Source organism: Malania oleifera, chromosome 7 (assembly GCF_029873635.1).
Source record: "Malania oleifera isolate guangnan ecotype guangnan chromosome 7, ASM2987363v1, whole genome shotgun sequence".
NCBI lineage: Eukaryota > Viridiplantae > Streptophyta > Magnoliopsida > Santalales > Ximeniaceae > Malania > Malania oleifera.
The window spans coordinates 259,783-287,178 of NC_080423.1; the positions used below are offsets into that span (position 1 = coordinate 259,783).

The window sequence follows — 27,396 nt, forward strand, 5'->3', positions numbered from 1 at the left end:
CGATTCCGACTCTGTTTAAGCCCAGATTGATGTTCAGGAACTACCACGAGGTTCCTAGAAAGATTCTCTACAACCTACACAGAGTAGATTTTCAAGTTAGGGTACCGAGGCACCATCCAAAAATCAGGGTAAGTGGTGTATTTTAGGGTTTTTAAGTTAATTTGGAGTATATGAAATGTAGGAGGTGTTAAATGAAAGTTATTATGGGAGTTGTGTTGAATAATTTGGGGAAAATGTGAATTGCAGGTTTTTGGGCTGTGAACGCTGAGAAACATAGAAATTGGGTGTTTTAGCGAAATCTCAGTAAGTTAGGTAAGCGGAATAAATTATAACAGTCTTTTTTTGAAAATTATGAGTTGAAAAATATGAGAAATGGAATTATGATATTTTTACCTAAAATTTATTTATGATATAAATATCAGATGAAATTTATGTGGCATATGATTTATATTGAGATATGTTTAAAACTGGATTAAATGATTTACCTTGAGAATATGAGATTATGAAATGTGAATTGAGATATGAGATTTGAAATGGGGAAAAATGATGAAAGTGAAATGTATTGAAATATTCACATCTTGTGAGAAATGATGAAACGCGAAATATGAAAATGTTTTATTGAGAAATATTGAATAACATGAAATGAGATATGTATACATTATTATGAAATTAATTTTGAAATGTAAATATTAAAAATGGGAATATTGCAATGTAAATTTTGCAATATAAATATTGAAATGTGGAAATTGAAATGTGAACATTGCAAAGTGCGAAGCTGCAATGGGATCATTAAATACTAGGAAATGTGAACATTGTGAAGTGCGAAAGCTGCAATGAGATCATCAAAATGTGATAGATGAAATGTCAATACCGCATAATGATTGTTGGTATGTGGTAGTGATAACTTTGATGGATGGATATGGAAACCCTAATGATGGGTAGTGATATTGAGCACGGTACCATTGCTAATGGTGTTAGTGCAACCACACGGACTCGTGGAACCTGTGGCGTATCAGTTGACTGAGCTGTATAGTAGAGTTGTTGTACCCCATGAGTCCAGATCAAGGCTATAGGCCGGCCACTCACACTACAGAGATGGGATATATGAGATGATATTTTGATCTAATCGGGTCGGCAAACTGCGGTTAAATCCAACCTTCATGTCGCACAACCCTATTCATGGGGAGAAGCATGATGTGGAGAAAAATCCTCAAGGCAGCCATGAGTTATAGACACGAATGTATCAGTTACCGGGGATACTCATGAGCTAGTTATGGGAATGGAAATGAAACGGAAATGAGAATGGAAATGAAATGAGAATGGAAACGTGAAAGAAAATGAGAAATGAAATAGTGTGAATTAATAATATAAATAATTAAAGCGAAGTAAAACACACCGCCTAAGGGCTTAACGAGTAAGGTGAGTACTCTAATAAATATCAATTGTAGCTGAACCTGAGTTAATGGGGTTAGGATGCAAACGATATCAGGGCAAAGGGAAACTACTTGTATGAGCGGGTAAGCTTCCCTATTCTCAGGAACTTCGCCGATAAACATGGGTTGTGTACGAATGGATTTGGGAATGAAATTAAAGGCTTATGGAAGCTTGTATTGTATATCTCTATGATTGTAAAAGTGAAAATGAAATATTTTCTCATAAGATATTATCACTAATATGTTTATATGTTATGATATAATGAAACTCATACTGTCACACATTGTAGATAATTTATTCCGTCTTACTGAGATGTGTCTCACCCAATCATTTAAATATTTCAGTCTTGTATTTGTCTTCTTCAGCAATCTAAATTTGCCAAAATCCAGATTTCATATCAAATTTTGAGAATATTGAAGCTGTACATAGCCTATTTAATAAATTATTTTTATTAGGTATTGGATACCTAATCTATTAAAGAGTTTTGTTCAAACGTTTGTAATTTATTACAAGTCTTGGATTTCCTCTTTCTATTTCAGCTTGATTTTGAACATAGAAAACTGAACACCTCCATGGTGATTTACTCTTTCTTATTAATTTTTTATCTAGTAAATCTTTGATCTCCTTTTTATAATATTCAAGTAATTCTTGATTCATTTGTATCGGACGAGCTTTCGTAGGTATTTTATCTTCTATAAAATCTTTTATACAAGGTAATTTTACCAAATGCTTTTTTCTAGGCTAGAAGGCATTAGGTTAATTTGAACATACTTTTTTTTCTAATTTTTTTTTTAAAATTGTTCAATTTTGGACTTAATTTTAGGTAATTGAATTCTTTCCTCAATCTTTTTATTATTAATTTATTTTGATAATTGTTTAACATGTTTTTTTTTTCTTATTATATTAATTCTTTTTACTGTTAAATCCTTAAGCGCATTGACTTCCTTTTCTTTCATTTTGTCTATGAACTCAAATAATATCTCTTTACCTCCTGTTTGCGTATGAATACCTTTTTCATTTACTTGAAATGGATAAATTAATATGAAAAATGATGTTCCTAGTATAATTTTTTGTTGCATATTTTTGACGAGCATGAAAGTAGTTTTTAAATAAATTTTTTGATTGTAAATATGTACGTCTAACATTTTGTATTGTATTTATAATCTTACATTATTTGCTCCATATAGTTGTATTATTGTCCTTTCATGATATTGAGTAGGAATTAATACTTCTTGTGCATAGTTCATGTCTGCTCGTATGTCTAGTAGGGCCCGAGTAACGAGAACAAATGTCTCATTAATGATCAGTTTGATTTCATTGTATATTAACTTTTAATAAATATCCTAAAAAGGCTACTCTTTCAAAGCCAATTTGAAAATCATTTGTTTCATAAATGGTATTAAAGTTTGTTTATTTATTATATTAAAGCTATGTTAAAGAATGGTAAGTGACACCGGTGGTTTAGGACCTAAAAAGTGGGTCTGGACCTCAAATGATGCACAAGTATAAATAGGTTGAAATTATTTGATTGATGAATGTAGGCTAATTTTAATAGTAATAATATTATTTCTATCTTTGCTATTTCATTCAAACCACAGTGCATGCGCATTATTGGTTCAAATTTAATAATGAGATACAAAAATAATTGATATATAATTCAATTTTATCATCTGAGTTAATACTTTAAAGCCAGCCACCCGCGGCTGGTGTTGCAAATTTTTTTTTTTTTTTTATTTTATAAATTGCGGCTCAATAATCGAAGGAAAGCCATGTGGTGATAATGTGATCGTTGACTAAAGGCAGAGGCATGAAGTTACTTTATCTTTTCTGAACTAGGCACTCTCTCCTCAAATCTCAAGCGTTCTAAATTTTTGGGTTGTTGGCTGGCGCTGGCTGCTCATCAATCCGTGCATCTTCCCTTTCCTAGTCCATTTTCATTAATCTGCAGGCGAGATGGCCACCACTCGGCTGTATTTGGCGATTCTGCTAGTAATGGGGGTCGTATCTTCGACCAAGCATCAGGTACTCGATTTCTCTGCGCAGTTTCTTTCCCGGTTTCTAGTTCTAAGTAGCAGATTGCTTCTCTTCGATCTCTTTGTTTTGATTCTGACGTCTCTGGGCTGTGATGAACTTGGCCATATGCTTCTATTCCTAACGACACCTTGTTTAAATTTTTTTTTTTTTCTTTCGACTTCGTTCATTTTATGTTCTTTGCCGAATATTACCAAATGCCGTACAAAAGGGCAATCAAAGATATCTGCTGATGTTTATAACAAGTGAGTTGGTCTTAGCACTTCCAAAAATATAACTGCCATTTGACGGTCATTTTCTAGCGCGTCAAATGACAATTTTAATTTTGCCTTTTGTTTGTATTCCCTAATTTTCATATTGGAAGTGAAAAAGAAAAAAGATAAATAATAAAAATGGAGTGTTAATCGCATTTTCTGGAGTGCTATTAGCCTAATAGCATCTCTTACTTCTATTGTTAATGCCTACCAAAAATGAATTACCAGTAAAAAACGCTGAAGTGTAAACTTTCTAGGTAGATTTCAGTGTAGGGCCTGCAGGCAACTATAAGATCCATAATATTAATAACTAGCTGTGGGCACGCACAACTATAAAGACAATGTAACAGAATACATTAATAAATAAATAAATTTTCAAAAGATAATATATTTATATATCAATATATGAACTTAAAAAAAAGACTATTAAGGGGTATTTTTGGAATATTTATGGGTAGTTTAGGAGTATTTTTAGAATATTTATGGACAATTATAAGGGCATTTTTTTAAATATTATTGTGTAGATATGGGGGTATTTTGGGATCTTAAAAACCAGACCATTCTAATAGTAGAGAAGAGAATAATGATAAATAATAACAATAATAATATTTTAATGATAATTAATTATTTGATTGGAATCATGTTTGAGACATGGAGGGCAAGGGGGTTAGAGAAATGCTTTCTGACCTGATTTTGTCTCAGAAACAGTCCTGATGTTGACACAATCCATGTTATAATTTTTATTTATTTATTTATTCCTAAAAAGTGTATTGAGTTGATTATGTGTCAAGATCTTGACATTTTAGCTAAAAGAAAACTAGGAGTCTATAGAAAACAAGGGTCCAGTGAGACATCATTTAGTTTTACCCAGTGATTTGAAAGGCGTTTTGACGTGCACCTTGAGGCGTTTTAGGCCAAAAATGCACCAAGGCATATTTGAATAGGCGTAACTCCATAAAAGCGTACACATCAAGCAAAAAGGCGTACGCTTGAGACAAAAACCCTTGCTTTTTTACGCCTCAGCTTCAAGGCGTATGCCTTTCGGTCCAGAACCCAGAACAAACCCTATCCTCCCTCTCTTTCCCACGAAGCTTCTTCTCCTATGCTCTATCGACGAAGCTTGACGAAGCCTTTGCTCTCTCTTCGATGCCTTAACGAAGCTCGATGAAGCCTCTGCTTTCTCTCGAAGCCTCGACGAAGCCTCTACTCTCTCTCGAAGCCTCGACAAAGCCTTTGCTCTCTCTCGAAGTCTCTGCTCTCTCTTTCGAAGCCTAGACGAAGCTCGATGAGGCCTCTGCTCTCTCTCGAAGCCTTTGCTATCTCTCTCGAAGCCTGTGCTTTCCTCTAGCTCCCTCTCTCTCTCTGACGATACCTCCAAGCTTCTCGTCTCTCTTTGACGGGTCGTGGATCCCTTCCAATTTGATCTGCCTCTGAATTTGGTCATTTAGTTTTATATTCTTAGAAATTAGTGGAGGATGCTTTATTTTGGTTTTTCTCTTCTTTTAGTAATGTGGCCCATGCTTATTTTTTAACGTGTATTATTTGTGTTTATTATGTAAAATTGGCCTATATTATATTTAAAAATTATTTTTATTTTTTTCTCCATTATTCTAATTTTTAAATTTTGTTTACTATATTTAAATTGATTTTATTTATTAATTATTTAAAAAAATACGGTCCCAAAATGCTTACGCCTCACCTCAGGGAGGGTAAAACGCCTTATGCCTTCGCCTTTTAAAACACTGGTTTTACCTTAAATGTGCATTGCGCGTGCCAAATTCTCTGATTCTTTGGTTAGTATAGACTTAAAAATAGAAAAATATTTGTAATTTGTTCGGAATCATGAATTTGGAGCATGTGAATTTTGAATTTGGAGGTCAAAACCCAAATACAGTCTCATATACAAATGCACAAGCATAAGTGCAAGCATGAACATACATCTCAAACATCCACAAAAATTCTGGTTCCCAAGTGCTATCTGTCCCATTTGAAAAACTTTATCACAGGGAAATCATCACATGAAATTTTCACAAGTGATGTGGGTGGTATTTTACTTATGCCCATTTGAACGCCATCACGAGAGAGTACCATGACTGCACAAAATCCAAGGATATCATGGGTGGAATTTTTTTCCTAATATATTCTCTACTCTCTTAAATTCCTTGTTGAGTTTATAAAAACTTTTGGAGGACATGTCTAGAAAGTCAAAGTTCCCCTAAAGTCAAAGCACTTGGGTTGGCTGGTACCTTGATTATGGTGAACAATTGGACATGTATTACACCCCATAATTTTTAAGGAGTTTGTGACAGAAACAACTCCTAGCAGGTTTGTATTTGGCATTGGAAATTTCTTAACTGCCTGAAAGTGAGAAGCCACAAAGCCTGCACAAAATTCGTGTTTTTTCATTTCATTCAAGTGATCGGTGGGAGTTTTATTGATATATTTCAAATCATAAGCTTCTTAATTATATAAAATTTATCTCCCCTTGTTTTTCTAACATAAAGCTCAATAAATTTTATCCAAAGTGAGTGTTCATGAGTTTCGTTAGCCACATGATTATGTTATCTACCTATTGGTAGATATTACCACATATCGTATATTATCTTTATGTTTGACTGACTCCCCAAGAACAGGAGCATAATAAATTTTGCAATAAGATCTTCTACTTTTCCTTTTCCAAATATGATAATTGCTCGCTTTGTTTCACCTCTATTCTCTATGGTTACACACTTTGAGCTAGGAGCCAAAATGCTAGCTTAGGATAATTTTTCCCCTTGTTTTAGGCTAAAATGATCACTAATCAATTATTTCAAGGCAACAATGGAATTAACAATACAAGGCTATGCAAGAGAGCACCAATATTCATGTGGAAAACCTTTTGGTATGAAGGGAAAACAAATCATGGGACTAAAGTCTGATTCCAATCTTCCATTATGTAAAATAGCAAGATTATAACAAGTCTTCGTAGTTGAAACTAGAGTTGTACACCAATCATGATCACCAAGAAAAATATATTTTGGGATTTTTTTTTGAATTTTTTTGTTTTTTTTTTTCTTCACACCCAACACAACATAAACCATCACCAATAAGGTGGAAATAAATACGCTCTCACTAAAATGGCTGATTTTACTTCTTCCCCTAATCTAAATCTTTACCAGCAAGACCTTATACTTTGCTTCTCCTCGACGCTTTTTTGTTTAACCATGGTAAACGTAAAGTCCAAACCCAAACAGAGTGCTATTTGTTTCTTCCTTCTGAAATCCAAAACCTTATTCTTCATTTTATTCTAGTCGCATTTTTGCTTGGTCCATAACATAGTGCTTTTTGTTTCTTTGTTTCAAAACCTTTTTCTTTCAATCATTGGAGACTCCTTGTTGGAAATGGTGTATTCCCAAGAGGGGGGGGGGGTGTGAAATGGAATTTTAAATTTTTTTTCCTAGGTTCAATTAAATCAACAGCAGTAATACACAACCTAGGGTCTTCCTAAGCAAATACCAATTGTGCAAATGAATATAATATGCAGTAATTAAATCATGCGCAGCATTTACAAAATATTGAATATAACATACATGCGTAGGAATATAAAATGTAGGAAATTAAAAACAGACACACGATTCAGCTAATACTGCCTACGTCCCCGCCTCAAGCTCACAAGTAAGAGGATTTCACTAGTTGCTCACTTGCGGGTGGAGTGACCCCGTTTACAATTCCTTAATAGGATTATTCATAGGGCTAGTCTCCCTCTTTTGACAACCAGTCGGGAATACAACAATATTCAAATAATTTTTGTGTATAAGGAAATGTGCTTCTAAACTAAGCAGATGATGTACAACAGTATGCTCAATACATTCACGTATGATGAGGATTTATGGTCAAAGTCAGAATGTGATTTTCACGAAAATAATCTCTGAATAAAAATGTATATGATGAGTGCTCAAAGATTTTATGCCCAAATAAGAGATTTATCCAAAAATATTTTTCTAAATAAGGTGTTGGAGAATCTAGGGTTTATGGCTCAAAAATGTTTTTGAAGATGAACACAAAGGAGTCCTTGAATCTTGCAATGGAAGTGTAAGATTCACAAGCGAAGAAAATATTTCTCCACAAAAATGTTTATCAAAGAATAATGTGGGAGAAACTTGAATAATACTCTCAAAATGTGATACAGAAAATGAATCATATATGAGAGTGAAAGATATTTGATTTGTAAAACCAATGCCCAAATAATGTTTAAAACAATGCTTTTTTGTAAGATATATCAAAGGAATAACAAAAGAGAGTGAAAAATTAAGGATAAAATTTGAGAGAGTTTTTGGGCTAATCAACTTACTAATTATGAGTAATGAGGGGGTATATATAGAGTTAGGCAAAAATATAACCGTTGGGGATGCAAGGGGTATTTTTGAAAATTTTTAATTATGTTAAATGAAAAAATAACCCGGTTTAACCTTAGTAAAAATCTCGCCAACCCGAGAGGTTCGTGTGTTCGGTCTACCGTTGCACTTTTGAACTGCAGATATGGTCGACTGTCTCAAGGCGATTTTTGGTGGTAAACTTCTGAAAATTTTTTCCACGATATTTTTTTCTTCTATCCGATCACCATAAGCTCTGATTTGGTTGACTATTTCAGCAACCTTAGAGAAAAAATCTTTGATGCTTTCAGAATCTTTCATTGCCAAACTATCAAAGTTCTTCCAAAGAGATTGTAGTCGGATCGAGACTACTTTATTGTTTCCTTGAAATTCCTTCTGCAGTGTTTCCCATGCATCTTTAGCCTTTTGAATGCCAAATATGCGGGGATAGATGGTCTTGCTGATCCCTTGATGAAGATAACTCGAAGCAAGAGCATTATTTTTGATTTTTTCTTTGTTCTGGGCAGATCTCTGAGATGAGGTTGCTGTGCTTGTGTTTGTAGAGGATGAATCATCATTTGCTGAAGTTGAATCATCATACCCTTCTTCAATCTCCAATAAGTCGTGTGCAATGAAGAAAATTTTTCATTTGATCAGCCCAGTACCCATAATTTTCTCCTTCGAAGATGGGTACTTGGTTTTGAGAATAATTGAACATAGTTCCAGCAGAGGAAGAGGTGCTGGACAACATAGCTCTGATACCAAAGTTTGTTGGAACAGAAGAATAGAAAAAATCCAGCAAAAAGTGCTGCAGCACTGTAGCTTTTTATAGATGTAATTTCTTCATCAAGTCAGTAAATTAAAGAGGCATTTTTCAGTATTTTTTCTTCTCTGTTTTTTCTATTCTTCTGTTCCAACAGAACACGCGACCTCAAGTTGGATGGGGAATCAGCTAACCACAACACAGTAATTTCTAGAAAGTAATAGAAATCTGTATCTTGACTGTTCGTTTTAACTATTATATATTGTATATATAATTATTAATTAAATAAAATATTTTCATACCATCTATAAGTATTTAATAAAATGAAATAATAAGATTTAAAAATATTTTAATAAAAAAGTAGTACAAAAAGTACAAAATTTATTTTGTTTTGTTGTTGGTTTTTTTTTACAAGTATAATTTATAAAAAAATCATGTATATATTCACATATACACTTTTCGTGGGTACATAGTGCATATGTTCTTAGCAACACTCTCTTTTTTGGAAAGAATTAAAGTTATGTAGATAATAGGTGTGCTAATGGAGGTAATGGGAGAGTTAAATAATATTTTAGACTTTAAGAATAAAATTGTTATTTTTTTAAAGTATTTTTTTCCATGTTTGCAAGTAAATGACAATATGAAAAGTTGAGACATTTTGGGGACAATGAAGATAAAAAACGTTGTCTAAAAATGGCTCTAGCTTCCCTTAAATAATTGTGTGTGTGCGCGTGTGTATAAAACTTGTTCAACTATTGATTTGATCCTCTAATCTGACCAATTCAACCGTCCTAGTAACTTTCCCAAGTTGGTTGATGGTCCGAGTTTTAAAACCATGTCAAAAACTATAATAAATTGGAATCTAGTGGTGGAGAGGGTGGTGAAGTGGTTAGATGGGTGGAAGGTGCCTCCCTTCTTCGCAGGGGGAAGTATTACTCTGATTCAGGCTTCAAGCATTCCCTTTATTTTCTATCTATTTTTTAAGATTTTGACAGGGATTGCTAGTAAGCTTGAGAAAATCATGGGAGACTTTTTGTAGCATGGTGTTTGGGGGGGGGGGGGGGGTCATAGTGATCACTTAGTCAGATGGGATGAGGTTTGTAAGCTGGAAATAGTGGGTGGGTTGGGTCTAGGTAAGTTGGTGTCTAAAAACACCACCCTATTAGCTTAGTGGTTATGGCGCTTTTCCCTAGAAGAATCTTCCCTTTGGTATCAAGTAATAAGATGAAAGTTTGGGTTGGATGAGAATGGGCAGGATATAAATAGTAATATGTGATGTTTTTTGGGGAGTATATTGAGGTCCATTTCTCATATTTATCTTTCGTTTATCCTTCACAATAATCTTGTGGTGGGAAGGGGGTTATGTATCCACTTTTGGAAAGATGCTAGGCTAGGTAATGAAGTTTTATCCACTTCTTTTCCTTACCTTTTCGTTTGTGTGATGAGCAAAATACAGCCTATCTTTTTTTGTTTGGGATTTTGAGTGGTCCTTTGGTTTCCTAGAATCTTTATTGAATTGAAGTAATCTTTTGTTACGGAGGGATATTTGCTATTGGTCTTTGGATCATTTAGGAGTGTATTCTTGCAAATTTTTGTTTTGAATTCTTGTTCCATTCTAATTCTTCATTTTGTTCTTTCCTATAACATAGAAGGTCAAGGGTCCCTAAAAAATCAAGGCTTTCACTTGGTTGGTTGTGCTTAATAAAATAAATACTAACAACTTGTTGCAAATCAAAAGACCTTTGAAGGCTCTTCCTCCTAATGTTTGTGTGCTCTATTTCAAGGACCGTGAGACAACTTCTCATCTCCTTTTACATTGCAACTTTGCTTAGAGGATTTGGACTAAGTTGTTTGATGTAATGGGGGAGAGTTGAGGGCCCAACATTTGTGAGGAAAATTCCCCAACATCGGCCTACTGCACGACTACGAGCATAGCAAGCATCCACAAACATCTTCCTCCCAAATCTTTAGGCTTAAAACCCTCTCTCTCTCTGATGTCCTAGAACAAAAATCGTTTCGAAGCCCGAAGATTGCCCTAGTTTACAAACTGTTTCAAAGCCATAACATACCCATTGTTTTGAACTCTATTCCTTTGTTGATATTCCTTTGTATAGACTTTCATGTATCCTCTAGCAAGTCATCAAAACTCATCCTTGATCTTTGGGGTTCTTTTGAATCCATTAGCGACAAAGAGAGCACAATTGACATCTCCAGCGATTAAGATTGCACAAACTTCAAAGTCATCTTGTTTGATAGAGATTGCTTTGACTCCCATATTCAGTGACTCTAGTTTGATTGAGACTACTTTGAAACAGTATTCTGCTTTGAATTTCTTCTTGTCTCCCTATTAGCGATAGGCTCTCCTCTTTTGCAATTGGAATTGCTTATGCCATCCCAACAGGGTTGTACCTCTCAATAATGATTAATTGGACTCTCTTATTCAGCGTCAGAGATGCTTTTGCAATCCCACTAGTGTCGACTCTCACGCTAATCATCGGCAGGGCTTCACGAGCCTTCTACCATATGGATCACTTTAGTAGGCTCTTATTCCTATTGACTAGAAGGCTCTTGGGAGAATTTCTCATCTTCGGAGCAAAAAGGCATCTCCTTTCTAGTCCTGTGGAGCCTATTGAGTCAATCCTACCTTTCAAATTTAACCAAATATTCGAGACTTTTTAGAAGGGAGACTATACCTTTGTTGTAACTATCAAAATAAGTTTGACTTGGAAATGGGCTGGGTTATCAATACAGGGAAGAACTGTTTCTGTTTTGAGCCTGTTGATTGGTTATATCTCGATGGTATCCAATTGGTTGTAGATGGGTACTTGATTGCTGGTTGCTGTGTTTTGTTTACTTCTTGTCTGATCATGCTCTCTCCGTTATCGGTACACATTTATTTCTGGTTGTTTATCGTACGTGGTTATGGGAGAAAGAGACCAACGAACATGCTTCTATGAAGATTCAGAAGAAAATTTTCAATTCTAATTGGTTGGATAGTCAGTTTTAAAGGTTCTCTGAATTCAAAGGGTGATTTTTCTCTTATATCTTCTTGAAAAGGAGGAGTTCTTATGGATCTTGAGACCCTCCGGGGTGATATGTTTGGTTCCATTAGGGTTAGCGATTGGGCAAGTGCAGGATGCGCTTTTCTATGGAGAGAGAGGTAGGACTTGTATAAAGCTGAGGCATAATGATAGGGGCAGGTTTATCTACATTGTGAAGTTGTTTTTTGGAGGTCGAAGGATAGCACTCCATAACCCATAAGGGAATCAGAATAAGGGATGGCACAAGTAGATAGAAGCCTTGGTGAAGTTGTCTACTGACCTTGAAGGACACAATATGAGTTGTGCAGATTGTGGCTCCACGAACATAGTCCATCGTGAGAAAAAGTTTGAGAATCTAAATGTTTTTTCAGAGGTTCTTGGAAAGCCAGTCATTCTTAGAAGTTTTCAAAGAGCACCCAATAAAAGGAAGGAGAAGTTTTGGGCAATTCAGGAGTAACTCTTTCCTTAATGATGGTATTGGGGACAGCAAACATGGGCATATAAATAATGGGATGATGAGGTCTATTAGTAGATGGGTTGAAAAGGGTAAAATTAATGTGGTATCAAATCTGATTCAGGCGGAGGATTCAAGACGTTTCAGCTCTAGGAAAATGAGACTTAATGATGAAAGAATCCTTTTTAGTGGCCAGATGGGTAAGCTTGGTCGATTGGAGTCAATAGGAAAGCTAGAAAGGGAGGTCAAGCAAAGCTCTCAAGGCAAATTGAATGGAGAGTTTTCAATGGCACAATATTTGGAAGATTTGAAGGTGATGGAGAAGAATCTATGGAATGTATCGCTCGATATCAACTCACAGCTATCTTTTAATTCAGTTGGTCGAACATCAGAAAGGAAGTCGGAGATTCCTAAGAGTAGAGGGGATGTAGTTCTAACATCTTACTTAAGGGGAGGGAAAGGCAAACAATCAAATAAGATGATGGGCTAAGAGCAGAAAATAATTTGACTAGTTGGGGGGGGGAGGGGGGGGAGGAGGTATTAGGTATAGAATATGACTTGAACAACCTTTGTAAATCTGAGGAGTTGTTGGTGGATCAGCTAATAGTCAAGTTAGCCTTGGATGAAGAGGAAACCTTTGCACAACTTACAAAGGAAAGTTCTGAAGGAGAGGAAGTGGAAGCCTTGGTGCAAGATGTCGACCTTACACAAAGTATGCAGTTGTATGGGGAAGACTCTATTCAATTGTTCTCTAAAACTGCACAAGCGGATATTAATGATATTAAACACAATTTAAACTAGTTGAAAGAATTGATAGATAAGGGGTCTTTGTCCCCTGTCCTTGTGCCTAACTCTAATATGGTGGACTTTGTTGATATTCCTTTGGTGAAAAAAAAAAAATAGGGGGGAGGGGGGATATAGATGAAGAGGCAGCTATTTCTATGGTTGGTTCAAATTCGTCCAAATTTGGAAAAGGTATTCTTCCCTTTTCTGTTCAATTCATTATTTTTAAGGGTAGCACTTCTAGTATTGGCCTAGGGGGTAGTGAGACAAGCATTCTAGATGCAAATAAACTCCTTGAGGATATGGGTTTGAAATTAGTAAGTCCAATAGGGGTCAAGGTGAAATTGACTGCGAGCCCTAAAACTTATGAGCGGGAAAAAAAGGTGCAAAAACAACTTAAAAATCTGGTTTCTTCTATTAACTATGGGGGAGGGTAGGGAGTTGGGAAGGAAGGAAAATGAGTGAAATTATGAAAATTGTTATTTGGAATGTCAGAGGACGAGGAAATTTTAGAAAGAGGGGGTTAAAAAAAGAAGTCCTTCTTAGATATTCTCTTGATATGGTTTTGATTTAGGATACTAAACTTGAGAATGTTGACGAGGGGTGTTATTAAAGGGATTTGGGAAGGACATAATAAGGATTGGGCCTTCCTACCTTCTTGAGGGTCAACAGGTGGTATTTTGGTGATGTGGGATTCTTGTTCTATTGTTAAAATGTATAGTCTAGTAGGTTTTTTCTATCTTTCTGTTTTAGTTGAAGTGAAAGTGAGGGTCATTGGCTGTTTTCATTGGTGTATGACCCTTCTAGACCAACCCTTAGGAGCTATTTTTGGGATGAGCTTTGTTATGTGTTTGGCTTTTGTGCTCTTAATTGGATTGTGGGAGGTGATTTTAATGCGGTGAGGCTTCTCGAGAAGAAAGGAGGTGATTGTTACTGCTACTATGCTGAGTTTTGACTTCTTTATTATGGAGTGTGATTTGAGATACCTTCCTCTTGATATTGCTAATTTTATGTGGTCAATGGGAGGTGCTAGAGTGGTGGCGAGTAGGCTTGATAGATTCCTCTTCTATACAGAGTGGGAGGATGAGTTCCTATATCTCTTTAAATCTATTTTACCTATGCCCACTCTTGACCACTTCTCTATCTTGTTGGAATCGAGGAAGGTTGCCTGGGGACGTACTCCTTTTAGGTTTGAAAATACTTGGTTGTATCACGATTCCTTTCAAACCTTAGTTAGGAATTCCTGGAATGAGAATGTGGAGAGGGGATGAAAAGGCTTTAGATTCATGAAAAAATTGAAGAGGTTAAAAAAGAAGTTGAAAGACTAGAATTGGGAGGTTTTTGGACAAAGTTTAGAAAAGCAAGAAGAAAATAATATTTTATTGGGGGAATAGAGATGAGAAGAGTATCTTTGAAGAATGAATTGGAGTAGGTGATTTTCAAGGAAAGGAGAAGTTGGAGGCAAAAGACGAAGTTTAAATTGATCAGAGATGGTGATTGTAACTCTAGATTTTTTCATAGGATAACTATTGGGAAAATGAGGAAGAATTTGATTAGGGAGTTGGAAGTGGATTTTTTTTGGGGGGGGGGGGTCATAGATCTTATCAGAGTCAAATTGCTTGATAGGAACATTTTCAAGGCTTAAGGTGCATTTATGGGTGGTAGAAAGATAGTGGAAGCCACTTTGGTAGTTAATGAGGTGGTGGAGGATAATCAAAGGAGAAAGGAGAAGGGGTTCACTTTTTAACTAGATTTGAGAAAGTCTATAACAGATTTAGTTGGAGTTTCTTTGATAAAATTTTTGGGGGGTGAGAGTTTGGTGAGAGAGGGCGTTGGTGGATGAGTGGTTGCATGTCTAAAATGGCGAACCTATATCTTGGTTTAGTCATTAGTGCCTCAAGGGGTATTAGACAAGGCGACCACTCTCCTCTTTTTTCTTTGTTTTAGTGGTTGATGTTTTGAGTAGGATGGTTTGGTGAAAGATCTAGAAGTGGGGAAGGAGGGGCTAGTGGTTTCGAACCTTCAATTTTCTGATGACACTATTTTCTTTTTAGACGGCCTCAGTCTTTCTATAAATATTTTGGGTTTTCTCCATATTTTTGAGAGGGTTTATGGGATTAAGATTAATCTGAGAAAGAGTGGTTTAGTTGCTATTAATGGGTGATGAGCTAGGGAGTGGACTTCTGTTGTGGGTTGTGGTTTGTTGGATAGGCCTTTGTCTCATCGAAGGGTCCTATTAGGGGAAATCCTAGGTTTGGGAACTTTTGGATTTCAGTAGCAGAAAGGGTGGCTTAGCATCTAGATGATTGGAAGGGAGCTCTTTTCTCTCTTGGGGGTAGAAATACTCTTATTTGGGCTTGTTTATTCAGTATCTCATTGTATTATTTGTCTATTTTAATGATTCTTGTGGAGATTGCTAGTAAGATTGAAAAAATTATAAGAGATTTCTATGATCTGCGGTCTGGGGCTATAGGGACTATCTAGTGTGTTGGGATGTTGTATGTAGGCCAAAACTGGGGTGGTTTAGGTCTTGAAATTTGTGTCTAAAAACTTTGCTCTCTTGGCTTAATGGCTTTGGTGGTTTCCCTAGAGGATTCATCCCTTTGGCATAGTCATTAAAAGCAAGTTTGAGCTGAATGAGAAAGGATAGATACCAATTTGTGATTTAGATGTTCTTTAGAGAGCCTGTGGAGATCTATCTATTGGATTTAACCCCTCCATTCCCTGTGCTAAATAGGTGGTGGGCAGGGGTTCTTGTATTTGTTTTAAAGAACTTTGGTTGGGGAATACTGTTTTGCCCACCTATTTTCCTCATCTCCTCTATTTGAGCTTAGGGTAGAATAGTGTATTTCTTATTTTGTTGTTGATTCAAGTGGTCCATTGTCTTGTTGGGAGTTTCTTTTTTGGAGATCTCTTAATGATAGAGAGATGGACAAGCTTTCCTCTTTGTTGATTTTGTTGAATTATTTTCATAGTTTTTTGGGAGTGGATTCTTGTCTTGTTCCTTGGATCCTTTGAGGGTGTATTCATGTAAATCTTTTTGCGAGTTTTTGGCCCGTTCTTTCTTCCTCTTTGTAATACTGTTTGGAATGTCAAAGTCCTACCAAAAATCAAGGCTTTTCTCTAGTTGGTTCTGCTTAATAGAATCAATACCAATAACTTGTTGCAGATTAGGAGACCATTGAAGGCACTTTCTCCATATGTTTGTGTGCTTTGTCAAAATAGTTCAGAAATAGCATCTCCCCTCTTTCTGCATTGTGGTTTTGCTTGGAGAGTGTGGAATAATTATTTGGTTTATTGGAAGAGAGTTGGGTTTGCCCAAAGTCTCTGGAGGACTTTTTGGCTGTTTCATTCGTGGAATTTGGAAGGAGAAAGGACAGGGCAGCATTATGAACATGCAGTTGTTTTGCAGTGCTTGGGGGTTATGGTTGGAACATAATGCACGTATTTTTTCACGGAAGAAATGAAATTTGCTAGTTTAGGAGAAGATTCATTGCATGGCGTGGCTTTGGTGTGGTTGTTACAGGTCTACAAAGGAGTAAGCTTCACGGATATTCAACGAAGTTGGCGCTATTTGCTGGCTTGATTATGCAGGCTGTGGTCTTTTTATGGTCTTTTGCTAAAAAAAAAAAAGAAAAATCAGTAACACAGTGACTTGGTAATTGCAAAATTCGAAGGTAAAAGGATGGAAACTTCAGCTAAAAATGGTAGCAACTGACTTGATATGATGGTCTACAGGAAGATTCAAAAGCCATGAAAAATTAAATCAACCAAAAAATTGGCTTCTACAAAGCCTCAATTGTCTCCTCATGACATCAGCGCTGTCAGCCTGCAATCAGTGCATGAGTACGTAAGGAGGCATTGCCTGTGATGATCTTTCAGGACCTATAGATCAGCGCTGTCAATGGGTAACTATCATGTTGGCTTTCTTAAAAAAAATGAAAGGATCTTGTAGTCATAATTGCTTAGAGATGTCTAGCAACTTTCTCGAAACTGCTGGAGTTGGTTCGTGTAGAAATCTCAAGTATCTTCGAATATCTTGGAGTAATTTAGGGAGGTATATAATGTGTATTATTGAGAGAGATTTGTTTAGGAGATTATTTCCATATTTAGATCTTCCGATTGTAATATAAATATTGTAAATTGGTCTGTACAAAATTATTCAAGAAATACAGAAATTTCATTCTGTTTTCATGGTATCAGAGCTAAGAGATTAAACCTAGCCATCAATGGCGGAAATTGCCAGCCAAAGTAGAGGTTCGATGACCTTTTGAATCTCACGAGGTCCTCCAACAGAGTTCCACAAGGTTCGAGAACTCCATGGATTCCTTTTCATCACCAAGGCCCTCGTCGCCTTCTACCATACGCCACCATAACGGCCGAGACAACCGCCGTTACTCCTCGGGATCAGACAACTATTCCAATCGCAGCCGTAGCTGTAGTCCCATCAATGGCTATAGAGCCCATCACCAAGATTCCAAATTGCCACCGCCATTGTCATTTGGACTCCTACGAAGCGTGCATATCTCAATCGCGATTTCAGGGGTAGGCATGGAGACTATTCGGAGTCTGACGAGGATTTGAAGGGTCTGAGCTTCGAGGAGTACCGGAGACTCGAGCGCCAAAAGCTTAGGAAGATGTTGAAGAGGTGTATTTGGAGCTTTATGCCGAGCCCTTCGAGGAACAAGAATGAGGACGAGACGAAGAGTAGGGCGATGGAGTTCCACGTCTTACGCTTGGGGATTTGGAAGGAGATCTGCTTATGGATGTTCGGAGAAGAGAAGATAAGAGCCTGTGAGAAGCCATGGCTCTGAAGGGTTCCAACGTCAGAGAGACAAATGCTAGAGGCAATTGAAAAAGAAGAGGCAAGACTGGAGGAAGACCTTGACGTTTTTGGTTTCGATAGAGAGATTGGGATTGATGAGAAAATGTTCAGGCAGTTGGCGGACCAGACCTCGTTTAGTTATTACAGAGCTTCGTCTTCCACAAATATTTCTTTGGGTTCTTTAGCCCAAAGAGGTAATTTTTTGCAAGCCTTGAATATTATCTCTAAATCCAAAACTCCTTAGATTATTGATTCTGGTGCTTCTGACCACATGACTGATGCCTATCATCTTTTCTCATCATATTCACCCTATGCTGGAAATTTGAAAGTTAAAATTGCAAATGGATCACTCTTGTCTGTTGCAGGCAAAGAGAATATCCGACTCTTTGACTCCATCACACTAGAGTCCGTTCTTCATGTTCCTTATTTATCCTGCAACTTACTATCCATTAGCCAATTAACAAAAAACTCCAATTGTTTTGCTAAATTTCTTCCCTCTCATTGTGTTTTTCAGGACCTATCATCGGGGAAGACAATTGGCAGTGCTAAGGAGTATGAGGGACTCTACTACTTTGAGGAGGCTAATGTGAGTGAACAATGTAAAATTACTATTTGTGATTCTGCATCTGTTTCTAGTGATAGTTAAATTTTGTTATGGCATTCTATGATGGGTCATCCAAATTTTTATTATCTAAGACGTTTATTTCCTTCCATTTTTTCAAATAAAACGTCTTCTGAATTTCAGTATGAGATTTGTGAACTTGCAAAACACCAGCATAATTTCTTTCCAAAATTTCACATGCAAACCATCCAGACCCTTTACTATGATTCACAGAGATTTATAGGGGCCCTCACGCTCTTTTAATCGCACTCACACGAGATGGTTTATTACTTTTATTGATGATTGTACTTGTATTTGTTGGGTTTACTTGTTGAAAGATAAAACTGAAGTTCGTTTTATTTTCGCCAGTTTCCACTCCATGATTCAAACACAATTCCAAACTCACATTCAAATTTTACGTACTAATAATGGTACGGAATATTTCAATGACATCTTGGGACATTATGTTCAAGAAAATGGAATTGTTCATCAAAGTTCCTATGTGGATACTCCTCAACAAAATGGGGTTGCTGAACGTAAAATAAGCTTATTCTTGAAGTAGCTCGAGCATTGATGCTCACTACAAATATGAAAAAATATTTTTGGGGTGATGCCATTTTAACAGCTACACATCTCATTAATTGAATGCCTAGTCGAGTTCTTTCTTTTGCCACTCCTCTCCAGAAACTCCAGGAATGGTTTCCCAACTTTCGGCTCCACTCCAATCTCTCTATGAAAATCTTTGGATGTACTGCATTTGTTCATGTTCATGCTCACAATCGAGATAAATTGGAACCTCGTGCCATTAAGTGCGTTTTTATTGGTTACTCTCATACTCAGAAAGGCTACAAATGTTATGATCCTGTCACAAAAAAATTGTTTGTCAACCTTGATGTCACGTTCTTTGAAACCACTCCTTACTTCCCAAAGCCCTCTCTTCAGGGGGAGAAGTGGAGTGAAGATCGGTTCTTTGATTTTTCTGTTGATGAATCCGTGCCATACATTGAGTCTACCTTTGCATCATTTCCTGACCTGGCATATACAAAAGATCACTTAACCTCAGGGGGAGATGCAAAAAAACAAAACAACACAGAAATACTTGTTTACTTAAGAAAGCCAAACCCAAAGAACAGGGAGAATTTCATACCTGAGGCACCAAGAGAGTTGGAATCAGTGATAGCTCTGAGCAACCATGAGTGCACGCCCAATCCCGATCAAGTAATAGATGGTCATGAGCTCCCTTATGATAAGCCTCTACCCGATGACATCAATTTACCGATTGCAATCAGAAAACAAACCAGTTCATGTACTCAATATCTTTGGTCAAAATACATGTCTTATAAAAGCTTGTCTACAGAATATCGTGCTTTTATTTCTAACCTTGTCAGGATAAAAATTCCAAAGAATATCTAGGAAGCCTTGGAGATACCTAAATGGAGGGAAGCTATCATGGAGGAAATGTGGGCTCTGGAAAAGAATGGAACTTTGGACGTTATGAATTTGCTGAGAGGGAAGAAACCAGTTGGTTGTAAATGGGTCTTCACAGTGAAATATAGAGCCGATGGGACAGTTGAACGATATAAAGCCAGACTCATTGCAAAAGGGTTTACACAGACCTATGGCATTGACTACACAGAGACACTTGTACTAGTGGCAAAATTGAATACAATTCAGGTCCTCCTGTCCTTGGCAACTAATTTAGATTAACCACTACAGAAACTCGACATTAAGAATGTATTTCTAAATGGCGGCTTAGAAGAAGAATTATACATGATGATAGCACTAGGTTTTAGTAAGAAAGGTGAAGAAAACAGAGTATGTAAACTCAAGAAGTCCTTGTATGGACTCGAGCAATCTCCTAGAGCATGGTTCGACAGATTTGCAAAAGTGATTAAAAATCAGGGATATCGATAAGGGCAATCAAATCACATTATGTTCTTCCAACAGTCTGAAAGTGGTAAGAAAAAAATTTTGATAGTATATGTTGATGATATAATCCTAACAGGAGATGATACAGTGGAGATGGAAAGATTAAAGAAAGTCCTAGCTGCTGAGTTTGAAGTTAAAGACCTAAGACAAATGCGGTACTTCTTGGAAATGGAAATTGCTAGATCAAAAAAAGGTATCAGTGTCTCTCAGCAAAAGTATATCCTTGATCTCCTAAACGAAACTGGCATGCTTGGATGCAAACCTAGTGAAACCCCGATTGAAGCAATAAAGAGAGTCGAAGACTGCGGAATACCAGTTGAAAAGGAGAGGTATCAGAGATTGGTTGTAAACTAATTTTTCTATCGCATACCATACCCGACATTGCTTTTGCGGTAAGTGTGGTAAGTCAACATATGCATTCACCGAAAAAGACTCACCTAGATGCTGTGTATAAGATCCTCAGGTACCTCAAGTGTTCTCCAAGCAAAGGATTCTTCTTCAAGAAATGTGAAAGCAAGGAAGTAGAAATTTTCACAGATGCGGATTGGGCAGGATCAGCGGAAGATAGAAGGTCTACCACCGGATATTGCACCTTTGTATAGGGGAATTTGGTAACTTGGAGGAGCAAAAAATAGAATATAGTGGCTCGAAGCAGTGCTGGAGCTGAATTCAGGGCAGTTGCACAAGGGATATGTGAAGGACTGTGGTTACGGAAACTCTTGGAAGAATTAAAAATCTCAGTGAGATTCCCTATCAAACTCTATTGACAACAAAGCAGCCATCGGTATCTCTCTCAATCCAATTCAACATGATAGGACTAAACATGTAGACGTGAACCGACATTTTATCAAAGAGAAGGTTGAAGAAGGAACCATCTGTCTGACTTATGTACCTACCAAGGAACTAACTGCAGACATCTTTACTAAAGGGCTAGCCCGCCAGAGCTTTTGATGATTTTATTGGCAAGTTGGATATGATCAATATCTATGATCCATCTTGAGGGGGAGTGTAGAAATCCAAAGTATCTTTGAATATCTTGGAGTAATTTAGGGAAGTATATATTGTGTATTATTGAGAGAGATTTGTTTAGGAGATTATTTCCTTATTTAGATCTTCCAATTGTATTATAAATATTGTAAATTGGTTTGTACAAAATTATTCAAGAAATACAGAAATTTCATTCTGGTTTCAGTTCGGCTCCACAACAATGTGAACAACAATTCTAAGGTGATTAGATAGGCACAGCTGAGGGGTTTACATTTGGTCTGGTGGTGATGGTGGCTCTCCAGGGTTGTAGGTCTTGGGACCATGCTCTACTACCATATTAATGGAGTTCAGTAAATTAGAGAAGCTAACACAATGATGAGTATCTCACTCTATTTGTAATATAGCTTAATCTCATGTACATCGTAATGACTAAGATAAGGTAACCAATGACTGATCTTTGGCTACTGTGTACTCGGCCAGTTCTTTATTAATCATAATGAGCAGATCTCCAGTTTGGGTCTTGGAAATTAGGATTGTGCTAGATTGAGCATGCACATTCCACTAAATGTGTACATGCAGGTACAAGTCCAAGACCACTCGGAATGGAATCATTATGGTGAATGGAGCAGGAACAAGAATGTAGAACGCAAGTTAGTATCAAATTTCATATGGTGGGGGTAGGCTTCTTTCAGATTCGCCATCTTATTTACTTGGTTCATTCATCTACAATCCTTTCTTACATATTAGTTGTTTATACAAGTGATTTTGATATCATCATAACTTTCTTATTTATTTTGTTGTCATTTTGGATGTTCCAAAATGCAATTTGCTGGGGGGACAATGAATTATTATTACTCTTAGCAGGACTTAGCTGATTGGGAAACAATAGGCTAGTACTTTGGAGGGTTATTTTATCATAGGGTATATATTTTAATCATGGCACATGGAGTCAGATGATCTTGAGCATTGCGTCCTAAATATTAAAAGCCAAGCACCAAGGAGACAACTGGGTAGCTGCAATACCTTCTTCTACCCCTCACAACTGGGTCCTTCTCTTATTACAATTTTTACTTTGATTTATATCTGATTGTCGGTCCATATAATTTTTTTGTGGTTAAGAAAAACTGTTTCTGACCCTTGTTGAACTATTTTTTGAGTCCCATGTATTGTGATAGGTCTTTTTCCCTTCATTTGTAGAGTTCGAGCCTGTTGCTTTAGATTAATTGAATTTAGGTTTCCACCGGCTCATGTCACTGGTTCTTGCACCCACTATAAAGATAGTAGATGAGTTTGCAGTGGTCGTGTCTCCTTTGTCTTCCTTTACGATGATGCAAATGAAATTCATTTGCTATTTAAATTTATCACTTTCTTAGATTGATATGTATGTGAAAATATTTTTTTCTTGAATTATAAAAATCAACCGCTACTATTATAACTCATTTAGGGCTCTATATCAGAAGGTTCTTGCAGTTGAACTGAGCCCTCAGATCAAGTTGAAGTCTGAGATTCTTCAGGTACTTTTCTCTCACCCATGACAGGACAAAATGTCTGATCTCTCTTTTGCTGCATTCCAAGTTAGTTGTTGTACCACGACCATGCAGGAGTCTATTGTCAAAGTGATCAATGCAAATGTAAATGCTGGATGGAAAGCTGCAATGAACCCTCGACTCTCCAATTACAGTGTAAGTTTTCTGCTGGCAGAGCATTGGTTATTTCAAAGCCTTGGCTGCCAGCTGGATGCTCCCTTCCCCTTCCCCTCTCCCCTCTTTCCAGAACAAGAAAAGAAGTGCCAATTCTAATTTAATGATTTATGCTTTCTTGTTGCCATGATTGTTTCACTGTGCAGGTTGACCAATTTAAGCATCTCCTTGGAGTCAAACCAACACCTCAGAATGATTTGGAAAATATTCCTGTTATCACTCATCCAAAGTCTTTGAAACTGCCAAGTCAGTTTGACGCAAGAATTGCTTGGCCTCAATGTGGCACCATTGGAAATATTCTCGGTCAGTTATGTGCTTTTTTTTTTTTTGCATTTGGTCACCCTATATATTTTCTTTAATAAAAAATAAAAAGGTGCTGATACTTTCTCGTTGTGTATTATGCTGGTTCTGTTCTCAAATCACAGATCAGGTATTGGATTTTATTCCCTAGTCAAACTTGTTACTTCTCATAAATTGTTGTTATAAATTCTCAATGATTCCTTCTTGTGATGAATCAGGGCCATTGTGGTTCTTGTTGGGCGTTTGGTGCTGTTGAATCACTCTCCGATCGTTTTTGCATCCATCTTGCAATTGTAACTTTTAAATACATATGATCAAGAAACTTGGTTTATCTTTTTCATCAGTGTGTGCATGCAACTATTCACTTGTTTGTTTTTTGTTTCAGAATGTTACCCTATCTGTTAATGATGTTTTAGCATGCTGCGGTTTTATGTGTGGAGGTGGTTGTGATGGGGGGTATCCAATTTATGCATGGCAGTACCTTGTTGACCAGGGTGTTGTCACTGAAAAGGTAGTTTGTTTTTCTTAGTAGTATGGCTTATTAGTTTATTTCTGAACTCCAGATTGTTTCTGCAAGATCTGGAGTTCTCTGTCATTGATTCAACTCTACTGTACACCCTGCACTGTAATAAATTTTGTTGAAAATATCTACCTTTCCCCTCTAGCTGCTTGCATGGGGTTGTGTTCTGAACACTGAACTGTTCATCTGGCAGTGTTACCCATATTTTGATGATATTGGTTGTTCCCACCCGGGATGTGAGCCTGTATATCCCACACCCAGGTGTGAGAGAAAGTGCATTGACAAGAACGAGCTCTGGCAGGAATCAAAGCACTTCAGTGTTAGTGCGTATCGAATTGATTCTGATCCCTACAATATTATGGCAGAGGTTTACAAGAATGGACCAGTTGAGGTCACCTTTACAGTATATGAGGTAAAAGGAAGCTGTTGTTTCACATTCCGTATTAATTTGGTGCACGTTTTTTTATTTTTATAACTTGTTCCCTTTGGCTGGAAACCAAGCTGAATGTAGAAAAAAGAGCCAAGTGCCAAAAAATTAATTCACTCAAAAGCTGTAACTTATCAAGCATGGAATAGTTTTCACTTTTTTTATTATTACATGCCCCACATGGAGAAAGCCCATTGGGCTTGAGTGGAGAAAGCTCACACCCACGGTACCTTCTGCAGAAATTTTGGCCCTGTTGGCATGAAGAAAACAGTTTTATTTTCCATTTCCATAATGTTTGAAGAGACATTAGATTTGGAGTTGTATTGGAGTTGGATATGATGATGTATAAAATTATATTGAAATTTATCCAAATCCACTCAAATCCAAATCTAAGGTCTAATATTCATACTTCCAAACACTGCCTTCTAGTTTTTTAAAAAATTACAAAAAAGTCACCTTGCATTTCAGTTGTCCAAATTTTTATAGGGAAGTTGGAAAATATTTTTTTAAAATTATTTTTTCAAATTTCCTATATAAATCTTGGATAATTAAAAAAAATGGCATTTTTTTTATAATTATATGAAAATCTAGAGATAACAAATGAAAACTGTTTTTCACAACTAAATAGTTCCCTTTGTTTTGATTAAAAAAAATGAGGGTGATGAGAATCAATCCCTAGACTTCTCAAATAAATAGGCAATATCAAAAAACTGATTCACCTAGAAGCTTAAGCTTATTAGGCGTGGCCTAAGGAATGGTTTTTCATTTTCTCTAACACCATGTATGTGACCCCATATTGTTAAAAGGTTATAGTTGTCACAGTTCCTCAGTTCGTCTTGCAACTCTTAATACAACCAAAGAAACTATACTTTTATTTTAACGTTGGGTTGTTGCTGCAGTACTTCAGTATATTATTGATTGGGTTCTTTTTCCTCACTTGGTGGGTGACCATAAATTTATTAGCTGGATAGAGGAAAAGAAAAAGCATATAGTAAAGCATAGACACTAATAAGGATATAGCAAGCAAAACAATAGATGGTGAGAGAGTGACACAAATGCCTTCCAAACAATGAGTGATCCACAAGACAAACAAGATGACTTCAACTTATCATCTAGGAAAGGGGATAAAGGGACTTTCTTTGGTGACATTTTGAATTATCTTTACAGTTGGAAGCTATTCAAGAGCATGATCTTTTCCATCTCACCGAGAAGCATAAGAGTTGGATTAACTTCCTTTTCTATGTAGCATAATTGGATTTCGTCATCTGCCACCATGATCTGAATTAGTTTTGTTTGCATGCAAAGCAAGCGTGCTTGAAATGATTGAAATATGCATCATTTGGGCTATAGTTCCGATCAACATGTCAGCATTTGTTGCTTGCATATTTTATCTTGCACCTGAGTGGATCAATTGACCAATAGTAGGACTGGTGAATTCATTGAGGATCGGTGCAATCCTTTAATTGCATGTGTTGAAGTTGGTGCTAGAATGGTTGAAGAGTAAATTTTCATTTTTAGTTATCATATGCTTTCTTTCTTGATTTGTATGTCTTTTAGCATCCATGGGACAATATAAATAGGCTTGCTTTAGAGAATGCATCAAAAAGACAAAACCAAAGCCAAGCTAAGTCCTACTAGGTGGGGTCAGCCATTCCTATTATAGACATCTGACAAGTTTTATGTTAGCAGTTTTTTTTTTCTATATCAACCCATAATTCTTTTCCATGCTCCAACTTCATAAAGCCATCTGATGATTAGGAGATTTTTGTGCCATTACTAACAAATTTTCCCTCTCCAAAACATTTCAAGGGGCTTTCATGCCATCACAAAGCTATACTGGGGCATTATTGAGTTGCTTATCTTGCATCAGCTTCACCTGTTTTCCCCATCTACTCCCATTGTCTTTGTTTACAACTTGTTTCTGTCTATGTTTCTTTTTTATTGTCTCTACTATAGTTTAGTTTTGTTAAATTTTTATGTCATTTAATTAATTTTTGTACTTTATTTGCCACTTGCAGGATTTTGCTCATTACAAGTCAGGAGTTTACAAACACATTACAGGAAGCATCATGGGAGGTCATGCAGTTAAGCTTATTGGTTGGGGTACTACTGAACATGGGGAGGATTATTGGGTATTTTTTTTTTTTTTTGGTTGCAATGCCACATTCTGGATTTTAAACCCAAATCTAAGATATCTTATTATGTATTTTCAATATTTTGCAGTTAGTCGCAAATCAATGGAACAAAAGCTGGGGCGACGTATGTTCTGATCAAAATTTCTTAGTCATTGAATAATTGCATAAAAAAAAAAAAAAAGTGTTTCTAAAATTCTCAGTCACTCTTCATTTTGAATGGCAGGATGGTTACTTTATGATTAGAAGAGGAACAAATGAGTGTGGTATTGAAGGAGGCGTGGTTGCTGGTCTGCCTTCATCCAAAAATTTGATTAAAGAATATACTAGCATGGATCCTTTTCGAGATGTGTCAATTTGACAAAGTTATTTATCTGGACCTTGACAAATCATAAACATGTGGGTGCTTTGTGTTTGGAATGGGATTGGGTCAATGCATCCATGTTATGAAATTGTACCTGTGAACAAGGTTATACAAGTCATGTGTGGGGAAAATGTTTGTAACTGTATTTTTCATTCTTTGTCTTACGCATCAATATATTGTACTTGGGGTGCTTGCATTGTAACTTATACATCTTATCTATGTAATAGTAGGCATACCCTGTTTATCGACACTTGGTTGCTTGCATCGTACGTAAACATTTTATCTACATTTTAAACACCCAATTTTGTCCAATGTGAAAAATTTATCAATTAATTGAAGGATGAAATATATTAATTGGTCATGAAGCAATTATGTAAGGTCTTTTCACCCTGCTTTAGGTCATTGCTTATGTAATTTAAACTTGGGACTCTTAATTTCACTTTTTGAGGGTATTATTGCTCTAATTGTGTTAAATAGGGAGTTATCAATAATTAAATTA

General features: G+C 36.5%; 1 protein-coding gene across 3 annotated transcripts; it reads left to right on the forward strand.

The window, feature by feature from the left end:
* Positions 1-3,052: 3,052 nt before the first annotated feature.
* LOC131160377 (cathepsin B-like protease 3) lies at positions 3,053-27,147 on the forward strand. Of its 3 annotated transcripts, XM_058116005.1 has the most exons (11): positions 3,087-3,456; positions 18,452-18,523; positions 22,915-22,968; positions 23,056-23,136; positions 23,301-23,457; positions 23,668-23,747; positions 23,840-23,965; positions 24,168-24,386; positions 26,420-26,533; positions 26,625-26,660; positions 26,760-27,147. In XM_058116005.1, exons 1-11 carry the CDS (start codon positions 3,388-3,390, stop codon positions 26,892-26,894), a joined length of 1,143 nt encoding a protein of 380 aa, XP_057971988.1. In that variant the 5' UTR covers positions 3,087-3,387; the 3' UTR covers positions 26,895-27,147. The 3 variants fall into 3 exon arrangements, with proteins under 3 accessions (XP_057971989.1, XP_057971990.1, XP_057971988.1); XM_058116006.1 differs by lacking the exon at positions 18,452-18,523 and having other exon boundaries at positions 3,053-3,456; positions 22,912-22,968; XM_058116007.1 differs by lacking the exon at positions 18,452-18,523 and having other exon boundaries at positions 3,053-3,456.
* The last annotated feature ends 249 nt before the right edge of the window (positions 27,148-27,396 follow it).

Coding starts and splice junctions, on each gene's coding strand:
- LOC131160377 (XM_058116005.1), top strand. CDS start 3,388: ATGGCCACCACTCGGCTGTATTTGGCGATTCTGCTAGTAATGGGGGTC. Junction 23,748..23,839: donor TTTGCATCCATCTTGCAATT/GTAACTTTTAAA, acceptor TTTTTGTTTCAG/AATGTTACCCTATCTGTTAA. Junction 26,661..26,759: donor GGAACAAAAGCTGGGGCGAC/GTATGTTCTGAT, acceptor TTTGAATGGCAG/GATGGTTACTTTATGATTAG.